Source organism: Balaenoptera physalus (genome assembly GCF_965194825.1).
Source record: "Balaenoptera physalus genome assembly, chromosome: 12".
NCBI lineage: Eukaryota > Metazoa > Chordata > Mammalia > Artiodactyla > Balaenopteridae > Balaenoptera > Balaenoptera physalus.
Window position 1 is genome coordinate 80126783 of NC_138897.1, and position 24583 is coordinate 80151365.

General features: G+C 52.9%; 1 protein-coding gene across 3 annotated transcripts in view; it reads right to left on the reverse strand.

Moving 5' to 3' along the window:
- Positions 1-346: 346 nt before the first annotated feature.
- Positions 347-24583, reverse strand: part of CABP1 (calcium binding protein 1) — a 55896-nt gene continuing 31659 nt past the window's right edge. The window contains exons 1-7 of one of the 3 annotated variants that reach the window (XM_082417550.1): positions 22083-22810; positions 9572-9748; positions 6626-6656; positions 6251-6394; positions 4368-4477; positions 3998-4145; positions 347-793 (exon numbers count right to left, since the gene is read on the reverse strand). In XM_082417550.1, coding sequence (XP_082273676.1) covers positions 768-793; positions 3998-4145; positions 4368-4477; positions 6251-6394; positions 6626-6656; positions 9572-9748; positions 22083-22730 — 1284 coding nt within the window. In that variant the 5' untranslated portion in view covers positions 22731-22810 and the 3' untranslated portion in view covers positions 347-767. Of the gene's footprint in view, positions 794-3997; positions 4146-4367; positions 4478-6250; positions 6395-6625; positions 6657-9571; positions 9749-22082; positions 22811-24583 lie in introns of those variants that run through there. The other 2 variants (XM_082417552.1, XM_082417551.1) reach the window with 2 other exon arrangements.

The following is a 24583-nucleotide window of genomic DNA, read 5'->3' on the forward strand; positions in this document are numbered from 1 at the left end:
ATCACATATGGATGTGATTATCTCGACCAGCGTGAAAGCTCCAGGGAGGCAGGAAATGAGGCAGACCCTGCTAGATGCTTACCCAACCAATATCCAGTCTCCTTTCCTTACAGAACTTGACTTTGTTTGGAGTAGCGGCAAATCCAGCTACATCACTATATGCCCCAGTCTCCCTTTCAGTTAAAGGTGGAAGAGGCTGGGTGCCTAATGGGAACTCAGTACAAGTCGAGTGCAGGGAGGTTCACCCAGTTCTGGGCGCGCAGCTGGTACTCAGGAAACGCGTGTGTCATCCAACCAGGCTGGAGAAGCAAAGACCCCCACCCCCCACCCCCGCCCAACGGCTGCCTTTCTCTTGGAAATATTTTTATTGGTTCTGAGATAACAGGGCTGAGGCGAGGGGGGGACGGGCACAGAGCTAAGGAGGGCGGCGAGAGGCTCTGCCCCGGGGGGCAGACATGCTGTGTGGGGCGCCCCCAGCCAGCAGCGGCTGGGTCTATGGCACTCGGCGCCCGGCCTGACTTCCGCCGGCCTGGCGCGGTGGCCTCCTGGTCGGCGGGCGCCCCCTTTCCAGTTGCAGGAGTTGTAAGTCTTTCACAGTGCGGAGGGGCGGGGGTCCGGGGTGGGCACCTCCCCGGGGTGCAGGCAGGCCCCATCCGCCAGTACGTCCCGGGCTCTGGGCGGCGGCGGCGGCGGCGGGATGAGGCGAGCTCCGGCTCCTCTTCTCCCCGCCCGTGGAGCTTGGCAGTCCTGGAGGGGCCCTGGCGGCCTCAGCGGGACATCATTCGGACAAACTCTGCGGTGGGGTGCACAGGAGGGGGTGCGGAGAAAGCAGCAGTCAGGGCCCAGGACGCTGCCTCCAAACCTCCCTCGGATCGGCGGCCCCGTGTCTATTGCCACGGCCCCTGACCGATGCTGGTCCCCAACGTCCACCCAGCATCTTCTTTTTTTTTTTTGCCCGCGCCACACGGCATGCGGGATCTTAGTTCCCCCACCAGGGATCCAACCGCGCCCCCTGCAGTGGGAGCGCGGAATCCTAACCACTGGACGGCCAGAGAATTTCCCCCATCGAGCATCTTCCAATCCACCTTCTACACAGCAGCTAGCAGGAGCTTTCTATCTGCATATCTGACCCCTCTCAAACCTCTCATGGTCCCCACTGGCTAACGTGCTGGATGCTGACACGACCCCAGGGCCTCCCTGTTCCGGCCCTAGCTGACATCTCCAGCCTCACCTGTCACCACTCACCTCCAACCACTAAGCTCTGACTCCACAGAGCTCCCTGTCAGCGCCTCAGGGGCAACAAACACTCGCCCCTCCCGCTCACCTCTCAGCTTTCCTGCAGCCTATCCCTGCTCCCTTCTCTTTTAACTAGACTTCATTTTTTAGACCAGTTTTAGGTTCACAGCAAAACTGAGCAGAAAGTACAGATTTCCCATACGCTCCCTGCCTGCCATACACATGCACGGTCTCCTCCATCGTCAACATCCTCCAGCAGAGGAGGACGTTGGTTACAGTCAATAAAGCTACGCTGACACGTCATTATCACCCCAAGTCCACGGTTACATTAGGATTCATCCTTGGTATTGGACATTCTGTGGGTTTGGACAAATGTATAATGACATGTATCCCTATTGTACTATCATACAGAATAGTTTTATTGCCCTAAAAATTCTCTGTGTTCCCCGTCTTCATCCCTCCCTCTCCTCACAACCCCTGGCAACCACTGATCTTTTCACCGTCTCCACAGTTTTGTCTTTTCCAGAATGTCATATCGTTGGAATCACAAAGTATATAGCCTTTTCAGACTGGCTGCTTTCACTTACTATGCATTTAAGGTTCTTCCATGTCTTTTCATCACTTGATAGCTCATTTCTTTTTAATGCTGAACAATATTCCATTGTCTGGATATACCATAGTTAATTTATCCATTCACCTACTGAAGGACGTCTTGGTTGCTTCCAAGTTTTGGCAATTATGAGTAAAGCTACTATAAACAACAAATCGGTTTGCAGTTTTTTGTGTAGATATAAGTTTTCAATTCCTTTGGGTAAATATCTCTTCCTTCTTTTTCACCTGCTGGCTCCTACTCATCTCTTAGGGCTCTACTTACTTATAGCCTCCTCCAGGAAGTCTTCCCTAATCCCCCCTCCCAGCTTGGCAAAGGTGCCCCCATTGTGCTCCACAGCCTGCTGTACTTCCCTCAAACAGCATGGGCTATACTGCTGGCTTCGGCTTTCCTTGCTGGTCTTGGGCTTCTCAAGGCAGGGATCAGGTCTCAGCACACACTAGGTGTACAACACATGCTGGTAGAATGAATGGGGGATGCTGCGCTTTCAGGGAAGAGCTGGCATCTGTGGGAGTCACTACCTGGACATGGGGTGACCTGAAGTGTTCAGCTCTCATGGTAGCAAAGCCTTCTCTCCATTGCCACACTCTCTTTGACCTTGAAGACCAGCTACTCCCCAGAAAAGGCCTCCCAGCCTTTGTGTTCTGGACATATTCACAGTCTTGCTCATGTTTATCTTGCCTTTCTGCTCAGAATGCACGTTCCTGGAGTGCAGAATCAATGGTTTGCTGTTTGTTTGGGTTTTTTTCTGTATCCCACGGTGCCTCGGACGGTGTCATGTACAGTGTAATGTATGTAGTGGTTGAGATTCCAGGCCTGAGTTTATGACCCAGCTCTGCCTCTTACCAGTTAGCAAGTTATATTACTTCTCTGAGCCTCAGTTTCCTCATCTATAACATGAGGTAATAATGTGCAGTCCCTAGAGTCATCATGAAAATTAAATGAGATAATATGTGTAAAGCTACTTAGTACAGTGACTGGTATACAATAAGTGTACAGTTATAGATGATCACTATTATGATTATTATTGGTTATTTTAAAAACACTTTTACTGAGCATTCATTATGTGTCCGGTACTGAGTTCTGTGGGAATGACAGAGATAAAGAAAGTGGGGTTCCTCTTCTCCAAAAGTTCAGAGTCAAGCAGAGATATAACTAGCATTTAGGGGTCAGTGTGAAGAATGAGGGTGAGCCTGAGGTGCTGTGAAAGCCCAGAAAAGAGGAAGTTCAATCTGGGGAATGAGGAAAGCAGTGTTGGAGGGAGTGGCCCCACTGCTGGGTCTTGAAGGATGAATAGAATTTAGGCCCAGCGAAGAATAGGACAAAAGGCATCCTGACAAAAAGAACAACGTATTCAAATGAGAGCTTAGGAGGTTCATGGACCACCTATGGCTTTAAGGTGGAGTGTGAGTGAAGGAATGGTAGGAGCTGTGGCCAGAGAGGTGAGCCGTGGAGAGATTTTAGGGGGCCTGAGTGTCAGGTTGAGGAATGTGGTATTCAGAAAATACCTACATGGATGGATGCAGGAGTAGGTGGACAGGTAGATGGAGAGAGATGGATGGGGGCAGATGGACACAGGGATGGATGGATGGATGAGTACATGGATAGAGATGGGAAAATGACTGTACAGACTGATGGACAGATCAGTGGAAGTATGGGTAGAAATATAGGCAGATGAGTAGAGATATACAAATGTATGAATGAATGTTGAGAGGTAGAGATGCATGGATAGATGGAGAGAGGTACATGGGCAGATGGGTGCATGGATGAATGCATGGGTGAATGTAGAGAAGAATGAATAGGTGCATGGATGGATAGATAAGGCCATAGATAAATGGTTCTATGGATAATTGTTTAGACATGGGTGAGTGGGCACCAATTATAAAACAATTTATAAATAGGCACCTGGACAGATAAAGAGATAGATGGATGAAAAGATGGAGAGATAGATATGGAAAATGGACAGATGATTGGATGGATGGATGGGTGTAGGGATGGAAGGCAGATTAGAGGGGTGGCAGGATGGAAGGGTAGGGGGATGGAAAGTTGGAGTGCACTGATGATTGCATCATGGATACACACGTGGAGGGCTCTATGGATGCCCACTACTGCCCTGGTTTCTCTTCCACTCTCAAGACCACTTCCACCTACCTTCAAAGTCCACTCGTCCATCCCCATTGAGGTCCACATCTCGGATAATTTCCTCTATGTCTCGGTGTCCCACCTGATGACCCAGGAGTTTCCTCATGGCCTCTCGTAACTCACTGGTACTTATCTCCCCATCACCATTGGTGTCAAACTAGAGAGGGCAGGAAGGAGGGAGGAGTAGCTACAACATGGAGACTGTTGGAAACAGATCCCGAGGTTGAGCCCCTTCTCCAGCACCACTGTCTCGCCTTCCCCGGATCCCTTCTCTGTCCAAGCTCCTTCCCCTGGTCTGGGATCCAGAGCTCACGTTTCCATCCCGGGTTGGAATTCTAACAAGCTCCCCGCCCCTGCCTGTCCACTGCCCATCACTCACCTCTCGGAAGGCATCTCGCAGTTCCTTTACTCCAATCATATCTGCTGTCTCTGCCAGGAGTTTAGGTCCCATTAGCTCCACAAAGTCATCAAAATCCACATGGCCACCCACTGGGGACAGAGGAACAGGCTGGATCATCCATCTAACCACTGCCCATCTGGGACTTCCCTGGAAGTCCAGTGGTTAAGACTCTGCACATCCACTGCAGGGGTCACGGGTTCGATCCCTGGTCAGGGAACTAAGATCCCGCATGCCGCGTGGTGCGGCCAATAAATAAATAAATAAATAAATATTTTAAAAAATAAAAATTTAACCACTGCCCATCTCCAACTAGGCAACCGAGGGAACTGCCAACCCTCCTTGACCTGCCCAGCTCCAGGCCCAGGGTATAAAAGCAAAGGCCAAATGAGGACAGAGAGGTGACCATGGACGGGGGGTTGTCACAGAATGGCTCAGGGGAGTGGCTGGAGGTTGACTAAAGGAACAAGTCAGGAAGTTGACAGGGGTAGATATGGAGGGGAGAAAGAAATATTAGGTCACAGAGACAGGCAAAGAATTTCAGAGAAGGAGGGACAGAGACACACATGCAGAAAAGCAGAGAAAGAAGCAGAAGCCGTGGGCACCTGGCCCACCTGCCCCTGCCTTTCCCTCATTGTGCAAATAGAACTCACCTTCCAACCGGCCCTCAGTGGGGAGAAATACAGGGGACCTGCCCCCCGGGGCCTGCTCACAGCACTTTGAGCCAGTGACTGAGTTTGGGGGCTAAATACCCAGCCTGAGAGGTAAGGGCCGGGGACAACTCCGAGGCGGGCCTGCTACACCAGCTTCCCGAGCTCCCGGCAGAACTAGACTCCATCACCCACAGTGGCAGCTGCTCCAGCGCCTCCTGCCTTGGCTCCTTGTCTTCGCCCTCTCATCTCGCTACCCCCTACCGATGCCGTCCTGCCCCTACGGAGTAAACTACCGCACTCAAACCCCTGTCTCCCGGTCTGCTCCTGGGAGAATGAAAATGAAGACAGAGAAAAACATAATAATGGCATCCTCTGTTCACCTCTTACTGTGTGCCAGGTATTTGGCTCTTTTAAATACGTCCAAAAAAGAAAAACAGACTCACAGATACAGAAACAAACTAGTGGTCACCAGTGGGGAGAGGGAAGTGGGAGGAGGGGTGAGATAGGGGCAGGGGATTAAGAGATGTCAACTACTATGTATAAAATAAATAAGCCACAAGGATATAGTATACAGCACAGGGAATAGAGCCAATATTTTATTATAACTTTAAATAGAGTATACTATATAAAAATTTTGAATCACTATGTTGTACACCTCAAACTAATATAATATTGTAAATCAAGCATACTTCAATAAAAATAAAAAAGAAACTTCCATAATAGGCAAATCTGCTTAGACAGAAAGTAGATTAGTGGTTGCCTAGGGCTGGGGAGGGACTTGGGGGTAATGGCAAAGTGATACAGGGTTTCTTTTGGGGGCCATGAAAATATTCTGAAATTGATTGTGGTGATGGTTGCACAACTTTAAATATACGAGAAGCCACTGAAGTGCATGCTTTAAGTGAGTCAGTTGTATGGTCTATGAATTATATCTCAATAAAGCTGTTACCAAAAATAAAAATAAAAAATAAATGAATAAATAAACCAAGAAAAAATAATAAAGAAATAAACATACCCCCAATTGACTTCCTGTGCTCTACTCCCTCTATTCCACCCCTCATTTTACAGGTGAGGAAATCGACGCACAGAGAGAGTGAGTGGTTGGCCCCAGGTCACAGACCTGGGAAGAGGTGGGCCGAGAACTTGAACCCAGGCAGAGGACAGCAAGGGCGAGGCCGGGGAGGAAAGGAGGTACCCGGTGGAGGGACTCACGGTTCATGTTGATCTGCTGAGACAGCTCGATAAGCTCCATCTCGGTGGGCATGTAGCCCATGGTGCGCATGCAGTTGCCCAGGTCCCGGCAGTTGATGTAGCCGTCCTTGTCTTTGTCAAACTCTCTGAAGGCCTCCCGGAGCTCTGGGGAAGAGAAGGAAGGGGGGGAGGGTAGAGTCTCTGGGGCAGAGGCAGCCCGAGGGCCTGCTGACTCTTGCATTCCTCCAACGCCTGGCTCCACAGAGGATGCCCGGCTCTGCACCAGGCCCCGTTTGCAGGAGGCCTAGATATCTCTGCCTCTCTTCCCACCCACCTCCCTCTCCTCATCCTTCTGGATGGCTGAGCGACCCTCTCCCCTAAGGGGCCAGTTCTTACCTTCAATCTCCTCTGGCCGCAGTGATCTGTCCTGAAACAAAAGAACATGTCCTATTAGCAGCTGCAAGGGGCCCAGAAGTCATACAATGCCCAGCTGAGGGCCGTCCCAGTGGCAGCAGGCACTGGGCGGGAGATGATGGGGCAGCAGTGGAGGCGTGCCTGGACCATGTCCTGGAGGGGAAAGGATGCAGCCCCACCCGTCCCACAGACATGGGAGATGCCCAGGGAACTAGGAGCCCTCTCCAGCCTGGGTACAGAACCTCTGGGCCCCCAGCCCCTTATTCCAGACACAAGAATGTGTCAGCGAACAGAGCTGGTCTGGAGGCCAAAACCTGTAAATAAAACAGGGTTAGCGGGAGGTCACAACAGAAGGAAGAGGGCTCTACCCAAAGAAACCAGGAAGAGCAAGGGAGAAGAGGCCTGCAAAGCAATGGGAGAAGTGAAGGGCTGGGGGGGGAAGTGGGGGCCCAGACAGGCACCCAAGAGGGAGGAACAGGAGGAGGAGGAAGAGCCGAGGGAGTGGAGGCAGGATGAGGGCGTGCCCTGCTTCCTGGGCACCGCCCCACCTTCTCCAGTTGGACCCCCATCCTATACCTCGCCCTGTCACAGGACACAGCATAGGACCCTGGGGGCTGCCAGTGCCTCTGGCGGCTGCCAGGGTCCAAAGCACACGTCTGCAGCCTCAAACAGTGCCCAGGTCTCCTTGGGGAGTCAAGGAAGCCCTGGGGCGAGGCATCTGAACGGATGGCAGAGAAGTCTCCAAAGAGCAGGCCCAGAGGAAGCAGGGGGCAGGCTCCGGCTGGTGAGGTGCCAGTCGCCCCAGGCCTGCCCAGGAGGGAGACAGACTGGCATGAAATAGATGCGGTGCCCAGATGGACATGCTTAGCAGGCTCCAAAACTGGTCCACGGGGCTCATCCTCTCCATATGTCACAGCTCTCTGCCTTTGGGCAGGGAGAACATGGGGCAGGGTGTGTCTGCCCTGAGGAAGTGCACACCAAGTGTGGGTACACCGATCACGATCACAAACACACAGGTGTGCCACAGCGAGCGTGCCACAGCGAGCGTGCCACAGCGAGCGTGAGGCATCTCAGCTGTGCACACAGGCTGTTCTAGCCAACAGGGCCAGGGCGGGTGAGAGGCCGCTGCCCACCTGCTCCAAACTGGCCCCAGGGCAAGGGACCCCAGTGCTGGAAAATCTGAGAATCTTCTAGAAAGGGGCTGCTGAGCAACATTTTGTGGGACCAACAGCTGCGCAGGAAGGACCCGGCTCTCAGAAGTGGCCGTACGTGGCAGGACAGTGCTGAGAGTGTACGTGCGCCTGGAACAAGTAGGCTGCAGGCTACCAGGTCCTGCTAGCGGCATTTCTAGCTGAAGGTAGGATTCACCTGACGGTGTCTGTTTCTGTGAAATGACTGTAAGGACTTCCACTTAAAAAACCTGTCACTGTGCACAGGGAGGGGTTGTCACTCCCTCTAACACCTACCTAATCCTACCTCTATCACCCACTAGCTGCTCCTAGTCAGACTGGGATCTTGGGTGACCAAAAAGAATGTCTTTTACAATGCCCGGTACCCCCAATAAGTGAAAGTGTCAGCGACTATATGCGTGCACTCACACGTGCAGAGTATGCTCGCTGGGACAAGTGACACAACCTTTCCCACCCTGCAGGCCTCAAGTAGCCTCTCACATCTCCAGGACCCAGCTCTGCAGCCCCCACCATACTTCTTATAAACCCAGAGTCGGGGAGCAAAAAAGCTGGGTACCCCTTGGCAGTGTGCCCGTGGCCGGAGCTGGTCCAACTGAGTCCTGCTGGCTGGTCCCTGAATCATACACTCCCCAGGGCAGAGCGGCGGGAGGATGTGTAGTAGAGCTGGGGATTCCCACCGATGGGGCAGAGAAACGATGAGCACCGATTTGGGGGGTCAGGTGGGAATGGAGCCCACCACACCCCTCACTCCTCAACTTAAGCAGTCGAGGGACGAGCTTGGCCTCTAGAGTCAGATGGACTCAAGGGCAAAGCCCAGATCTGCTGCTTCCTAGATGTAGGACCTTGGGCAGGTCCCTTCAACTGTGTGCGCCACAGTCTCCTCATCTGTAAAATGAGTTAATACCAGTACTCACCTTACATGGCCTTTGTGAGCATCTGTGAGGCAAGATGTGCAAAGTGTTTAACAGGTGGCATTTAAACCTACTGATGTTTGAACATGTAACATCACTATTAATACCCTCCTCTCTGTGACTGTTCAGATACCCATGGGAGGCTGTCCAAAGCAGTGGCCACATGTGACTATTTAAATTGGAATTGGAATCAAAGAAAATTAATAATTCACTTCCTCAGTTGCACTAGCCACATTTCAAGGGCTCGGTGGCCACATGTGGCTAGTGGCTACTGTAGAGGGAGGGCAGCACAGATTGGACAGTGTTTCCACAGAAAGTTCTACTGGATGGTGCCGCGTATTCAGTACTGTTGTTCAGAGCACAGGAGGTCTTTGAGCCAATATCCCTGAATCTGAATCCCACCTCTATCACCCACCAGCTGTTACCTTGAGCATGTTACCTCTCCAACTCAGTTTCCTCATCCGTAAAATGGGGAGGATAATGGTACCTACCTCTTGGAGTTGCTCTGAGGCTTAAGGGAGGTGATGAGCCAACGCACTTAGCACAGTGCCTGGCACATAGTAAGTGCGCAAAAAAAAAAATCCAAATAAAAACACCCAAGCAATATTAGCTGCTATTATTTCTTGCTGGTGGATGTGGACTCACTAGGGCTTTGCAGCCATCAATGGGAAACTTTGGGGGTCAGATTCACAAGTTGCGGGTTTGAGGTGTATCCGTTGGGGGACGCGCACTGCTGAGTACAGAGCCCTCTCTTCTTCCCAGCACCTCCTTCCTCACGCCCTGTGAAGCCAAGTCGAGCGCGGCTCCACCGGGGCCAACTTACGTACAGGCTGCCTGTTCTCCGCGAAGCCCTTACGCAGGAAAATGCAGGCCGGCCCCAGCAGGTTGTGCATGACGGCGCAGTTCTGGGCCAGCATCAGGAGCGGTCCGGGGAGCTCGCCGCTGGCCGCCAGCCCCTCCTCACTCGTCTGCACCACCGTGTAGCTGGTCTCCTCCTGGCGCATCTTCAGCCAGCACCAAGCAAATACAAAAGAGAGGCAGGGCATCACCTCCTTGCCCAGCTGGGTCCTCCTGGCCCCAGCCTGGCTCCTGGTCCTAGAAGGGGCCCTTCTCAAGAGCAGACCTTGCGAGGCAAACAGCAGGGTGCAGAGAGCCCTCAGGATGCTCTGGGGCAGGCATCAAACTGGTCCAACAGGTGGAGTCCCCGATCCTTGGCCAAAACGGATGCTCCAGGGAGAGCTGGGTCTGATACCCTCTGTGTGGCCCATGTGCACACACACACACACACACACACACACACACACACGTACACAGAACCACACACACTCGTGTGCATGCAGAAGCTCAGAGAGAGAAGCAGGCAGAGGGAGGCTTCTGTTCATTCAGGGAATAATGTCCTTTCCCAAGACGCTCCCAACGTCCCAGCGCAATTCCCGGGGCTAAGCTCCCCGACTGACCTCTGACCCTACCCCCACGGGAACCCACTGGAAGGCAGTGAGGACCATCAGAACTGGTGACACAAAGAGCAGGCTCAGCTGGTCTGCGAGACCGGAGGTTGCAGACACAGGGGCCACAGTGAACAGAAATGAAGCAGGCAGGTGTGAGAGGCGGGGCCTGGGGCAAAACGGATGCTGTGTGTCCCCTTTGAAGGGACAGCATTACGTAACTCCAGCCCGGTGTTGCCAGATCTTCTGATTTAAAGCACCAGGTGGGCTAAACAAAGCACGTCTGTGGGTCAGATTCCACCTAGTGTGTGGCCTCGAGACTAGACGCTCTCTACCACCAGCAATTCTCCTCGTCCCTCCCGCCTTCACTGGCTCCCTGCCCAGCCCAGCCTGCAGGACCTCTAGAGACTGAGGCAGAGGCCCTCTCTGCTGGCCGAATATAGCTGTGCTGCCAGGTCACGGCCAGCCCACCCTCTTCCCTGATGTTTCCCATGCAGCTATAAAAAGTCAACACTGCCCACAGACCGTCCCCTTAGGGCAACAGCGGCATCCAGACACAATATTCTCTTCCACCCCAGCCTCCCCCCCAGAATCCAGGTCAGGGCAGTCTGCCTTTGGCCCTGAGCTTGATGCCTCCCCCCAGCGTGGGGATTTGGAGCCAAACCTTCCAAGGAAAGAGAGAGTGGTGGAAACTTAGAGGGCTGTCTTTGTCCAAGAACCCCAGAGCTGCACGCCCTGCCCGTCCATCCTGCTGCACCCGCTTTCTGACAGTTTCCTCCAGCTCAAGGAAGGGCACGCCCAGGAGAAGATCCCACGACCTAACAGGTAGCCTGTCCTCCCAGGCGGACAAGCAGAGCAAACTCTCCCATCTCACCCTGTCCTCGAGCTCCTCCTCCCCGGAGCCCCACACTGTGGAGCTATAGTCTAGACTCTCTTCCAACTTCCTAAGCCTCTTCCAGGCCTAGAGACGAAGGAGCAATATTCTGGCTCCTCAAAGGGAAAGCAGCAACTCAGACCCGAGGTGCAGGACCTCAGTCCAAGGCCTGAGTCCAGTGAGTGCAAAAAAGGGTCACCCTAGGTAATCTTAGAACTTGAGGGGTGTCAGACATGACCAGGGTCCATTCTGGTTTGATGACCAGGAGAGGTTCAGCGCCTCGGCCACACTCACATAGGCTTCGGGGACCTGGCTAGAGCCGGGGCAGGACCAGAGAGACCTTCCTGACAGAGGGAGCCCAGGAGTCGACCATGGCTTAACCCCAGGAAACAATCTCAGGAGATGTTTGTAGAGAATCAGCCTTTTCGTTTCTGGTTGATTCTCACTCACTTGGCTTGGATGAACACACCCAGAAGGAGGCAGCAGGCAGCACAGAATTCCGAGAGGAGCTTAAATATAACTGGCTTTGGACTCAAACAGTCTTGGGGACAAATTCTGGCTCGCCGCTTGCTTGCTTTGTGACCTTCGGCAGGTCACTTGACCTCTCTGGGCTCTGGTTTCCTTCTCTGTCCAATGGGTATGATCAGGGCAACTCACAGGATTCTGTGAGAGGTAAATGGGCTATTGCACGGTGCCTAGAGCATCGTAAGAGCTGACTATGTGGCGTTGCCATGGTGATGACAATGATGATGACAACGATGATGACAGTGATGACGATGATGCAACTTAAGAGATGCTGGATGCCAGAAGGCATTTACTTCCGGCTGCAGAAGAAGTGGGAGAATATTTGCCAATCAGGAAAGAAGTGAGAAGGACAGAGAAACATTTGCTCCCACGAGGGAGGAACCAGTGATGGCTGGGAAATTTCCACTGCATCTCTTGATCTTAACCCTGCCTGGCACCAAGTTGCCCCAGGGCGCTTCTGTTCTTCCCTGGCCAGTGATGGTACCTGACAGCCCAGTCCTGCCCTGCTCAGAGCCTGGAGGAGGCCTCCTCTTTCCATTACCAATTCCCAGCTACTACTTAGGAAGCCAAGTGGGCAGCGGCCCACAGGCTGACAATGTTTCCTGGCACCGAGGGGACGTCTCCTGAGTGTGGCAGGGCAACAGGAGGGGCTGGCACCACTCATGACCTAACAGCTCTCTAACAGCACAAGCTCGCCAAGCGCGTGCTCCCTCTCACTGAAGGTATTCAAGAAGTTGAGTGAGGAAGCACTTGGTGAGGTGGGCGAGAGCATTGCCCAGTGAGTGGGAATTTGGACTAAGATGACCTGTAAGGTCAGGTTCGCGAATCTATGAATAACATCTCTGACAGCAGGAAAAAGAGAGAGGCAGCCTCTCACAGAGGCAAAAATAAAAACAAAATACCAGATTGGGATTGACATATATACACTAATATGTATAAAATAGATAACTAATAAGAACCTGCTGTATAAAAAAATAAATAAAATTCAAAAAAAAAAAAAAAAAAATACCAGCTCTGGATTTACACAGACCAGGGTTTACATCTCAGCTCTGCTTCTGGTTGGCTGTGGGATCTTAGGAATGCTCTTATCTCTGAGTCCAGCTCCTTTCTTTAGAAAATAGCCAAGAGAACTACTTGGTGGAAAAGAGCAAATGAGATAACAGGTGTTGGAGCTCTTTCAGATACTCAGGAAGAAGCAATGATTACTATTACAAAAAAAACCATGAAATTGAATGCAATACGTTTTATGATCTTTTGCCCTACTCCATGGACTCAAAACCTCTCCTATTTCCCTTTTTACTTCCATCCCCCTTCTCAGAAAACCCAGAGTGGAAAAATTATGATTATGATGCTAATAACACTAGCTAACATTTACTGAGTACTATATTCCAGGCAGCGTTCCCAGCTCTTTCTTTAGCCTCCAAAATCACCTTTGGAGGTAGATGTTAGTATTTCCACGTGATGGACAAAGGAACTGCAACCCAGAGGGGTCAAGTAACTTATCCAAGGTCACATGGCTAGAAAGAGGAGACCCGAGAAGTCTGACTCTTAAGTACTCTGCTGTATAAGGGAAGATGGGTTGGGTAGGACAGAAGGACAATACTTGTTCTTGAGTTCACCTCTTTAAACTCTGGACAGAACCCAGGGAAAGGGCCTTCGCCCTGTGGTCCTCTAAACTAATTCAGATCCGTTTCTGCTTTTCTGCAACAGTGTGGAGGCCACCTCTGATGCAAAAGACTCTCCTTTAAGATGACAGATGATTGGGGGGTGTGTGCACAGAAGAAACAGTCAACCCTCAGAAGGATCCAAGGAACAGTGAAGATTAAAAAGAATTTGATGTGAGCAGCTTAGCTAAATGAGGAAGATGATGAGCAGAAAAGCCTGAAATGTCCTAAATTGAGAGGCTGTCAAACTAACAGAGGAGGTAGGATGGGGTTGGGGGTAGAGGAGCCATTAGCTAACCTGAGACCTTGGGTAAGTTACTTAACCTGAATGGCAATCAAGTTCCTCGTCTGGTAAATAAAATAATTTGGAGGAAAGCATCCCTCACATTACTTCTTCCTTTAAGTAATATCTATGAGTTTCTTCTATGGCCTGACTACAGAGGGCTAGAAATACAGGCAGAGCCCACTTAAAGCAAGACCCTACAGATGTAAGCCCAGGTTTGCAGGAAAGATGACTTGGAGGTGATTATTTGCTTTCCAAAAAGGATTCTTGCAAAAAGATACTATCGTGGTGTATAAGCAATACATCCACTACAGTAAGCAACTTACAGACGCCTTTGCTGTACACTCTATTTCTCAATGGAAACAACCCTGGGGCCTCAAACCAGTCTGGTCCTAGCTGTGAGTCTCTGACCTGACTCAAGAATTATCAAGGGTAAAAGGGGACACCTGGCTTGGTTCCTCTCAGGAGCAAGGCGATCTACTTCAAAATCCACAACTCTGAAGGCTTAGAGACCACCAGAGAGGCTCAGAGACCCACAAAGGAGATGAATGAGCCCCCATCCTACTGCCGGGAAGGAACCAGCAGCAGCAGGGTCAAAGCCCAGCTCAACCCTCTTCTGATCCTGTTGGCTCCAAGGGGGTCTGTCCACTCACATCCTAAAGATCCACGCTTTTCATGGAGCTACGTGGTTTCTTTCCTAAATCTTGCACAAATTCCCAAACACAGCGCCCCATGCAGCTTTAAGTCCCAACTTCAGCTCAGAGCCTGGGACATAGAAATCTGTGATAGGAGGGAATCTGGAGGTAGAAACAGGGAAGCAGCTCTAGACAGAACCCAGGGGAAGGGTAGCAAGCTTCAGATGCCCACCCTCTCTGCTCCCAACTTCTGGGGCAGAGGGCAAGATGCCCCAATCCCCCGCCCCAGGTCTTAGGAACTCCAGAAACATACCTTCCTTGAGAGATTTCTCAGGGGAGACTTGACACAGTTGCCCATCCTAAGCTGAGGCAGCCCCTCTCAGGATCCCCGGGTCCATGAAGGAGGCTCCTGGGGGCTAAGAGACCTTAGCCTGGGTCCCCACCAACCCTAGCCTCCCTCTGCCTGCGCCGTTCTTCCTCCAAGACCGATCTGAGTCCTCTCTCTTGCGCGCGTGCTCTCTCACTTGTCTGCCTGCTCCTGCTCCCAGATTTTTTTTTTTTTTTTTTTTTTGGTAGATTGTGTGTGTGTTCATGTGTGTGGGTTTAACTTTCTGGACACTTTCTTAAGGAGATGAAGGCAGGAGGGGAGAGTGCAGGCATAGAGGAAATCGCCCGGAGAGCTGATGGCAAAGGGCAGCCGAGCTGGAGAAGGCTGCCGGATCATCTACATCAGATTACAGCTGAGTCCTCTCCCCGGTCCATTCCCCTTCCCTCGGCCCCTCCTCTCCTGCTGTCAAATCTGCAGGGAGATTGCCTCGGGGAGGGGAGCCCAGAATGGCAGCTGCAGCTGGGAATTAGGCCAGCAGACCCAGAAGGGGAAGCAGGCTAGTTTGGGCCCCCAAAGCCGGGGTGCCTCCCAGCTTCCAACCTTATGTGTGCATTCACACACACACACACACACACACACACACACACACACACGCGGGCTCAGGGACAAACACGCATCTTAATCGCCCCCGGCCATCGCAGCTGGATTGAGAGCAGGCAGCTCCAGTGAGGCCCTGGGAGATCTTGTGACGACTCTCCATCACGCTCCGTTTTTCACACTTGCCTCCTCACGGAAATGGGCTGAGGCTCCAGGGCTGGAAGCACAGCTGAGCCGACGCAGCTCCTTCCTCTCCCTTCACTGTGCGTGGTCTCTCCGACCCAAGGGAAATCAAGAGCCGGCCCTGATGGAGGCAGTGCTGGCACGGCGGGCGGGCGTGAGCGAGCGAGGGCGACAGACCTCCTAATCCTCTGCCTGATCCCCATAGAGGATCTTTCACCGGTTTCCTTGGGGGTGCAGAGAGGCCGCCCTTTGCAAAGCGGTCTTGAAGGTCCCATGAATGAAACTTTTTAGGTAACTGGCACGTCCTCGTCCCTCCAGCTTCCAGCTTTGATGTGAATTCATCTCAAGCCTCAGATGTCACCTCTGTGACCTACAGCCCCAGCCAGATGACCCAGGAGAGGAAGCGTCCCCGCTTCCCTGCACCCGGCTTTTCCCAGCAGGGGGCACCAGAGATAGGCTGGGAAGCCGCGCTCTTCCCAGGCCCTGAGGCAAAACCCTTTACACGCACGGCTGAAAGAGTTCCGGTCCAGAGAGGCTCCTCTCGCAGGAGTTTTTGTCCAGTTTTGGGTGGCTGGTCAGAGCTCCCGTTAGGGGAAGACGGGTGGGGACGCGGCCCAGAAGGTGCCACAGGCCAGCTCCCAGGGAGCTGGGGAGGGAGGTCCCTGGATAGCTTGTGAGGACCGTGCTGCTGCCGACGAGGGAACGGTTTAATCGGGGGCGTCGCTCAGCAGCCTGGTGAGCACCCCCTGAGGACAGAAGGAGGAGCCTGGGTGGGGCTGGGGCGGCGCTGCTACACTTAAAGGGCAGGAAAGGGGGTGAAGGTGCTGCCGGGGAGCTGGTATGGGAAGAGCCAACAAAAATGCCTTCTTCAAAGACCTGGTCCTCGGAAACAGAGCGTGAAGGCAGGGTCGTGGGAAGAGAAACGGACTCAGATGGATGCGAAGGATCTGGAGGTCTGGGGTTGAGTCCTGGCTCCGCGGCTCCTGAGCGCTCACATGGCGGCCCTCAGTTCCCTCGCCTGGTGATAAGGTGCGTGTGGGGAAAGCGCGTGGCACAGGACAGGCACTGGATAAGGAATTATTAAAACGGAAGAAGGAAGTATCCTTTGTCCCATGTGCTCGGCTCTGCGAAAGTTGTGGGAACAAGATACACACGGTCCCTGCTTTCAGGGAGCTCACATTCTGGCAGGCGGGCAGGAGATATTAAAGGGCTATCAACATACTTAATCTCAGTTCAGGTAAATGCTCTGAAGGAGAAACACAAACACTCTGAGAATGTGAGACAGGGGTCTGACTTAGTGTGGAGGGAGCAGGAAAGACTTGTAGACAAAATGTAGAACACTGACCATCTGCAGACTCTTTTGAAAAGCTAGGTCTCACCGCGGACCCCAGAGGGGAGATGAGTTAGGCTCCAGGTACAAAGCCAATTCGTATGAACTAAATGGGTGGATACATGAAAAGGCAGCACAGTGTGAAGCAGGGGGTCTGAATGCTGGCTGCAGACTAGAATCACTAGGGACCGTCCCCAGAGATGCTGATGGAGTAGGTGTAGGTGAGCCCCGGACGCTGCTGTTGTTTAATACTCCAGGTGATCCTAACCTGCAGCCAGTGTTGAGAACCACTGATCTAGAGGTAAAGAGCTCAGCATACAGAGTCAGACAGACCTGCGTTCAAATCTTGCCGACCTGCCTACCAACCATGTGACCTTGAGGACTTCTTAATCTTTCTGAGCCTCAGTTTCTGTATTTATAAAGTGGATACTCTAATAATCCTTCCTTCATAGGACTCTTGTGAGGAGTTAATGAGATAATACAGGCAAAGGGCTTGGCACAGTTCCAGGCACACAGAAGGTGCCCCTTCCCCTGCCCGGTGGCGACGTTAGTCCTCAAGGGCCCAGCAGGGCCTCCATTCATTCAGCAGGGCACCCACAGGCTCAGACCTGGTGACTCCTGCCCCCCGCAGGCCAGTCCAGAGCACAGCACCCATTTGTCGACCTTGGGATATGCCTCTGTCCTTAGAGACAAGGAGACAAGGAGACAGCAAAACCAGGCCCTTGTGGAAAAGTCCATGCACTTGGAAGAAATCCCATCCTTCTTTAGCGAAGAGGGTGCTGACACCAGCTTGAGGCTTAAGGGCAGCCAGGGATTCGGGATTCCAACCCAGAGCTTGCTTAATCTATTTTAGGTTGAACAGATGGGGTGTGTGGTGGTTCTGTGTGACGGGAGTAACTACTGATCTTGAGGAGGCAGATGGCTTGACCTTTGGCAGAAAATTTCACAGAGGGCTGAATGGTGGGGGCTTCCCTAAGGAGTAAAGCACATCCCATGGCCCCGCCTCCCCATCCCTATGCACTGTGGCAGCAGCCCCTGGGCCTCCAGAAGCCACACTTAAAGTTCTGGAATGGAATAATAGGATCAGAGAGATGAGAAGGATAAACCCATTGCTGATTATTCCTGATTAGGAGGGAGGCTGGCTTTGGGCCCTGATCAGTCCTAGCACCAGCATTTGAACTTGGATGGCAGCCCAGTGTTAAGACACTTGGGGAAAGCTGGGTCGTAACCTGAGAAGTGCTTTGTGGATGCTTCTGACAAATAGGAAACACGCTTCTGTGACTTTCCACCGGCCAGCATGGTGTGGCACTGGCAGGTTGTTTGGAGACAGACCCACCACATCACAGTCCTGCCATTTACTTACACTGTGACCCTTGGACAAGCCACTTCCCCTTTCTTGAGCCTGTTTCCTCATCTCTAAAATGGGGCAAGATAATGCTAAGTTTCACAGGTTGTTATGAAGATAAGATAATGAGAAGATACTTTGTCCGTTGTTTACTGGGCTCTAGACAGAGGTTGAAAGTGCCAATGTTGCTTCTGCAAAACCTACGAACTGACACCAAGTGATTCCTATCATCTATGATTGATCTCAACCACAAACTGACCTTCTCTTCCCCTTCCCCAGGACCCAGAGAAAGGCCACAGGGACTCCCAGCCCTCTCAGAGAGCAGTAGGGAGTGACTTGGCTGGGCAGGAGTAAGTAATATACACAAGCCATCATTCTAGGCACACAGGCCTAGTGCACTTGAATCCATTAGGATCCGAACTGTATGATTCCTCTCCCTCATCTAAGCTATAGGAACCAAGAAACTGAAGTCCAGAGGCTGGAGATTCATTCATTCACGCATTAAATACCTTGATCCTCTTACGTACAAAGCAGTTTGGGAATTGGGCTAGCCTACTCAAATCAGAAGAGATGTCTCTATAGTGAAAGAAAGGGGAAGGATGGGATGGAGCTATGGGTTTTTTTCCTCTTTGCCTTGTCTACAAGAGGTGCTTCTTCCCAAACTTAGGGTAAGGAACAGAAAGACTATTCTTAAAATAGTTTTCCAAGACCCAGTGCCAAGAGTTGCCCCCAAGTCATGCCTATTCTGAGTTAATTTCTGATACCACATCTTCTCTCTAGGCAGCTGGGTGGCTTGTCCTTAGCTGGCCACAAAGAGGGTACTAGAGGAGGTCCTTTGTCATTCAGCTCCTTTTTTTTTTTTAATTTATTTAATTTATTTATTTTGGCTGCATTGGGTCTTCATTGCTGCGCGCGGGCTTTCCCTAGTTGCAGCGAGCGGGGGCTACTCTTCGTTGCGGTGCGCAGGCTTCTCATTGCGGTGGCCTCTCTTTGTTGCGGAGCACGGGCTCTAGGCACGCGGGCTTCAGTAGTTGTGGCATGCGGGCTCAGTAGTTGTGGCGCACGGGCTTAGTTGCTCCGCGGCATGTGGGATCTTCCTGGACCAGGGCTCGAACCCGTGTCCCCTGCATTGGCAGGTGGATTCTTAACCACTGCGCCACCAGGGAAGTCCCTCAGCTCCTTCTTTTAGTGGCCTTCCTCACTTGGCTCAGAGACAGCTTTCAAACTACCTGACGCAGGCCCTCGTTCTGACAATTACTCTATTAATAATAGTATTAATGAAGCCTGTGCCCTTTTCCAGCACTCACTCTGAGCCAGCCCATTTGACATCCTTAATTTTGTATAACCCTCATAAGAGCTCTGCAAGGTAGTTTTTTGTCAATCTTATTTCTGGACGAAGAAACTCAGACCAGAGAGAGAAAATAACAGGCCCAAGGTCACAGCAATAGGAAGTAATATTGCTGGGACTGGAACCTGCAGCTCTGTCTCCTAAGCCACCGTCCCATGCCTTAGCCTCAAAACCACACCGTCTCCCTGCAGGCAGTAAGGATGCTCTGTGAGGTCACTGGAAGAACCCTAATTCCTGTTACCCCTAATGAAGGAGTCCACCTTGGTACCTTCAGTGTCACTTTGGCCCCTGGCCCTCCCTGACTATATTACAAATGGAAGGAAGTTCTGACACAGTCCTTGGTAGTTAATCAACAAAAACAACAATAATAATAACTAACATCCATAGACCCTTGCTCTGGGCCAAGCTCTGTGCATATCTCCATAACCCCTTTAATTTCCCCCGAAAACCCATTGAGATACTATGATTATCCCTATTTTGCAGATGAAGAAGCATAGGCTTACTGAGGTCAAACGATTCACTGAAGGTTAAAAAAAAAAAAAAAAAAAAAAAAAAGGAACTTGGGAGACATGAAAAATATACTTCCCCAGGGCTATATTTTGCCCAAAGCAGATCCTATCTGAAAGTTTCTATATTCAGAACCTCATTTCCCTTCTCTTTGTCCTGACCCTGTCTCTAAGGACAGAAATCTCAATGCAAAGAGAAGGGAGGGAAAGCCTAATTCCTGCAGGAGACTGGAGACTCTGACACAAAGTCCCAGGCCGGGTTTTGTTGCTGTTGCTGTTGCTGTTGCTGTTGCTGGAGCAGATGCCTTAGAGCCATCAGCAAGAAGGCCAGACGGGATGTGCCCAGCTTTAAAGAGAAAGCCTGAAGCTCCAGGGGCAAGAGCTTCCAGAGGGAGGTAGTAAATATTTGATGGGACCTTCCAGTTCTTCCTGACTCAGGTGACCCTGGTGACATTTCAGAACATGGGGCTGGAGAACAGCCTTCATTTTATGACTGAGAAAGTAGAAGAAGGAAGACAAGCACATGAGCTGAAATGCTCTGAGCTCACAAAGGGCCCAGGCAGGCAACTTCGGCAAGACTGGAAAGAAAGGGCCCTTTTTCCAGAAACAAAGTCAGATCACCGGCAAACTAAATAACCAGAAAGTGTGTGATCCTGGGCCAATGACCTACCCTTCCAAACTGCTAGATTGTAAGCTCCAAAATAGCCAGAACCCCGGCTATCCTGTCCACTTTCATCTCCATAGTGCCCAGCAAATGCCTGGGCAAAGTAGGCGATCAAAATACATTTGATAAATGGATGAAAAGTTGTCACCAATTCAACGACACAGTATCCCTTTTGCAATCCAGACCACTCCTGCCCTAACACCTGACACCCCCTCACTAATACAGAAGCCACCGCAGTCAACTCTTCAACACATCACTGCACTAACTTTCACAGCTCTGCATTCAAATCTCTACTCTGGAGAACCGTTTCCAGATAACTTGGCTAACGAGGGCTCCTGGCAGGAACAAAGCCACACTGCTGCCCTATCACGCCACCACAGCAGCCCCGTGCAACCCGAGTCTACGTGCAGCTGCCTTCATGTCAGACCTCCACCGGCATCAGCCACTGCAGAGTAGTATTTTGAAAAGGAATGTGCAGATCTGAAGCAAAACACGCACGGCCTCCTTGGAGTTCTGATCCAGCATGGCAAGCCAGGAGCTTGAAACGGCTTCTTTACGCTACATCCTAGCACAGAAACGCACAAGCCCCACCTTCGCCCACACACCACGCAAACACTCTGATCAGACCTGTGTTACACCCCTCCTCGGCTGCCGCAGAACTGTGTCCATGCTGTGCCAACGAGTTTGACTTAATTATGGACTCAGAACTAGAGGAAATCCTGGCTTTGCTCAGGAGTTCACAGGTTCCTTTCTGCTGAGCCTCTCTCCCCAGCAGCACAGCCCCTAACTGTAGACCTGGATTATGACCACGGGGCCATTTTTAAAGGGCAGATGCCCAGCTGCTTGGGGTTCTTGAGAGAAAATAAACAAAACGAGCCACTCATGACCCCTTAGTGACCTTTCTGACCCTAGAATACACACTAACTCAGACTAGGGGTCTCTGGGTGTTATTCCATGTCCCACAACTCGACAACTGCCCACTACTGTCTTAATCTCATCCCTAGATGACAACCTCCTTAAAATACCCCCGAAGTTCCAGTTTGAGCCATAGCTCTGCACATCCCTCCATGCCTACTCAGACACTTCTCTTTTCTCATATTTTTAGCTCTCCTAACTTTTCCCAGGTCTTTGGGGCCACCACAGGCAATGGCTAGGGTCCCTCATCCCCAAGCAAAGCTGTGTACCCCGAGGTCCCCACTCTTGATCCCCAGACTCCATGCCCATTGCTCTCTTGGGTCGCTCATTGGCCGTCTTGGCCAGAGGCCGGAGGAGTGGGTTTGGCGCCACCTGCTCGGAGCACCCCTCCTTGACCCCTGCAAATTTCCAGGCGGTTTGTGGAGGTCGCTCCCGTCCAGGACTGGCTCATTCTGGCAAGTGGAGGGAGGCTAGGCGGTGGGGCCTCGCCCTGAAGACGCCCGGAGCGTGGACAGCGCACAGGGTGCTGAATCAGGCACGGGGGAGGAGGCGCGCGGGCTAGGGCGCCGGGCGGCGGGAGGACCAGAGGAGCGTGACCCGGGGACCCGCGGGCAGCGGGAGGAGGGCTGTGGGCGCGCAGCCGCGGCAGGGTCCCGAGCGTCTCTCCAGGGAGCAGGCGGGAGGCGCGGCCCTTACCTGGCCGAAGGCGGAGCTGAGCATGGGGCGCAGCTGGTGGAGGAACGGGTCTGCCTCGGACGCGGCGGCTGGAGCGGAGTCCCCGCGACCCGGGGCTCGTAGAGAGCCCCGGAGGCCGAGCGCCGGGGACAGCCCCCGTTCCTCCCCATCCCGCCCGCGGGCCGGCGGCAGCGGCGACGGCGGCGAAGGTCGGGACGCCGCGGCCGGCGGCGCCTCCCGGGGCCTGCAGTGCGCCTGGGGGAGCCCGCGCCGGCTCCCCCGCGCGCCCTCCTCTCGCGGCGCCGGCCGGCACAGGGGCCTCCGCGAACTGGGGTCCCCGGACGGCGGCGGCGTGCCCGGGCAGGGGCCGGGCAGCCGGCGGCTGGACAGCACTGGCTCCCGGGCAGGGCCGTGGCGGGGAGCCCGGCTGCCCCCGCTCGCCGCCGCCGCCTTCAGCAGCGACGTCTTGGACTCGCTTTTAGCGATGTGCGAGCTCATCGCGGCGGGGCCCGCGCTCGCATGGCCCGGCGGGGGCGGAGCGGTGCGGCGCGGCGCTGGGCCCCCGGCGGGCAGAGAGCGGGGCGCCCGGCGGGAGCCGAGCCCGAGGACGCGCTGGAGGCGGGCGCCGTCCCCCGGCCGCTTAAATGCGGCCCCGTCGCCGCCGCCCATGTGACAGCGCAGCCTCTACGCCTGGAGCCCCGAGCTCCCCGGCGGCTGGCGGTGCGAATCTGGGGGGGCCGTCGGCTGTCCCAGAAGAGCCCACCCCCGGCTCCCCGGCTGCCCAGGTACCGCCGCGCCCCGCCCCTTGCCCCGCCCCGCGCTCGAGGAGCCCCGCTTCCCGGCGGCCCCTGGCGGCTGAGGGGGCGCTGCGGCGCGTAGCCGGGAGCGCCGGGAGCGCCGGGAGCGCGAGGGAAGGGTCTTGGCGAAGGGCCCCAAAGATGCCCAGACCTTGGTGGCGCCGGCAGTCCCCCTTAACACGCCCGGAGGTTCCCAAATGACCCAGAACCGCCAGAACGTCCAGAAATGCTGGCGGGGTTCACCGTCCACGGGGTACAACTTTGGAAACGATGACGAGAGAGGTGAAGGAAGTAAACTCAAGACCCAAGGAGGATGAAAGCACGCTATGCATGACACCACCACTACAAAGCCCAGAGCCAGAACGGCGGGGAAGGACACTGCTGGAAGGAAAGACTCCACTCTATGGAGGCTTCACCCACTCCCAGTACCCTGGAGTGGGACCAGGACGACTCTGGTGAAGCAGCCACAGGACGTTCAGTTCTCAGAACAGAAGCCAGGTGGTATCCACTTAACCTGGGCTTTGCAGGGTCTGGTGATGCTCAAGTCTCAGGTAAGACCCATTTGCTGCCCCTCCACCTCTTGTCCCCCCTCTCACCCTCTTGCCCTTCTAGATGTTAAAGAAATTCCTGCTCTTGGTAGGCAGCCAGGAAGTCACACAGGCCTGGTTTGAATCTCAAACCCCAGCTCTGCCACTTACCATCTGGGTAACTTGGGCAAGGGTCATCAGCCTCTCTCAACCTTGTTTTCCTCTTCTGTAAAATGCAGATAATAATCATAACTAACTTCTCTTTGACATCCGATGACACCATCGCATAAAAGGCCTAGTCTAGTGTTTGCAACAGGGCCGCACGTGCAGTTAAGCTAGTTCCCTTCCCTCTGCGCCTATGAGGCCCCATCCCCTACTCTTGTTTAGTAATGGGGTACTGGAGATTTGAAGGAGTGGGGTGTGAACCTCCCAGGCTCTCCCTGTTCTGGTCTCTGGCCCTGATGCCATCCATGCAGGAGAATAGGGCAAGTCTGGTCACCGCTTGGCCTCAATAGAAGGACAGATGGACAGATGCTACACTTCACTCATGCCAGGGGTTCATCCTTCTCTGCACTGTCTGCATATGCAGACATATCATTCCATATGCAAGGAATTAAGAAAAACAGGATGGGTGGGAAAAACAACTGCCCAGAGGCCAAAGCGAACAAGGGAAGTTCCTCTTGCTCTCCAGCAATTGTTCCCCAGCTCACCTACTCTCAGGGGCTGAATTGCCACATCAAAGCCTGGGAGTTTAGGAACTCCCAGGTTCCTAAAGCACAAATACTGAGGCCGGCTGGGGTGCAGTAGCCCTGAAGCCTCATTGCCATGTCCACTCTCTCGGAGTCTGAGGTCAATCAGTGTCTTACCTGTTCCAGCCCTGAGAATAATCAGTGTTGGGCAGGATTAACAACAAATGTACATTCTGGATAAATCACAGGAGATAAAGTACCTTATCCGAATCCCCCAGGAGCTTTTGAAAGCAGTGGGCTGAAGGGTATCTAAATCCCTGCTGTGCCCCTCTTGGTGAGCTTTCTGAAATTCCCTAAATATTCTTGGGCAAGACCTCAGTCAGAGACTAGTTTCTGAAAAAGTGAAGAACTTGGTTACATCACCTATGAACTTAGAGTAAATAAAACAAATCAAAATTATGTTCGTGGAGCAAATGGATGAAACACGTGCCTCCAGATTCTGGATTATC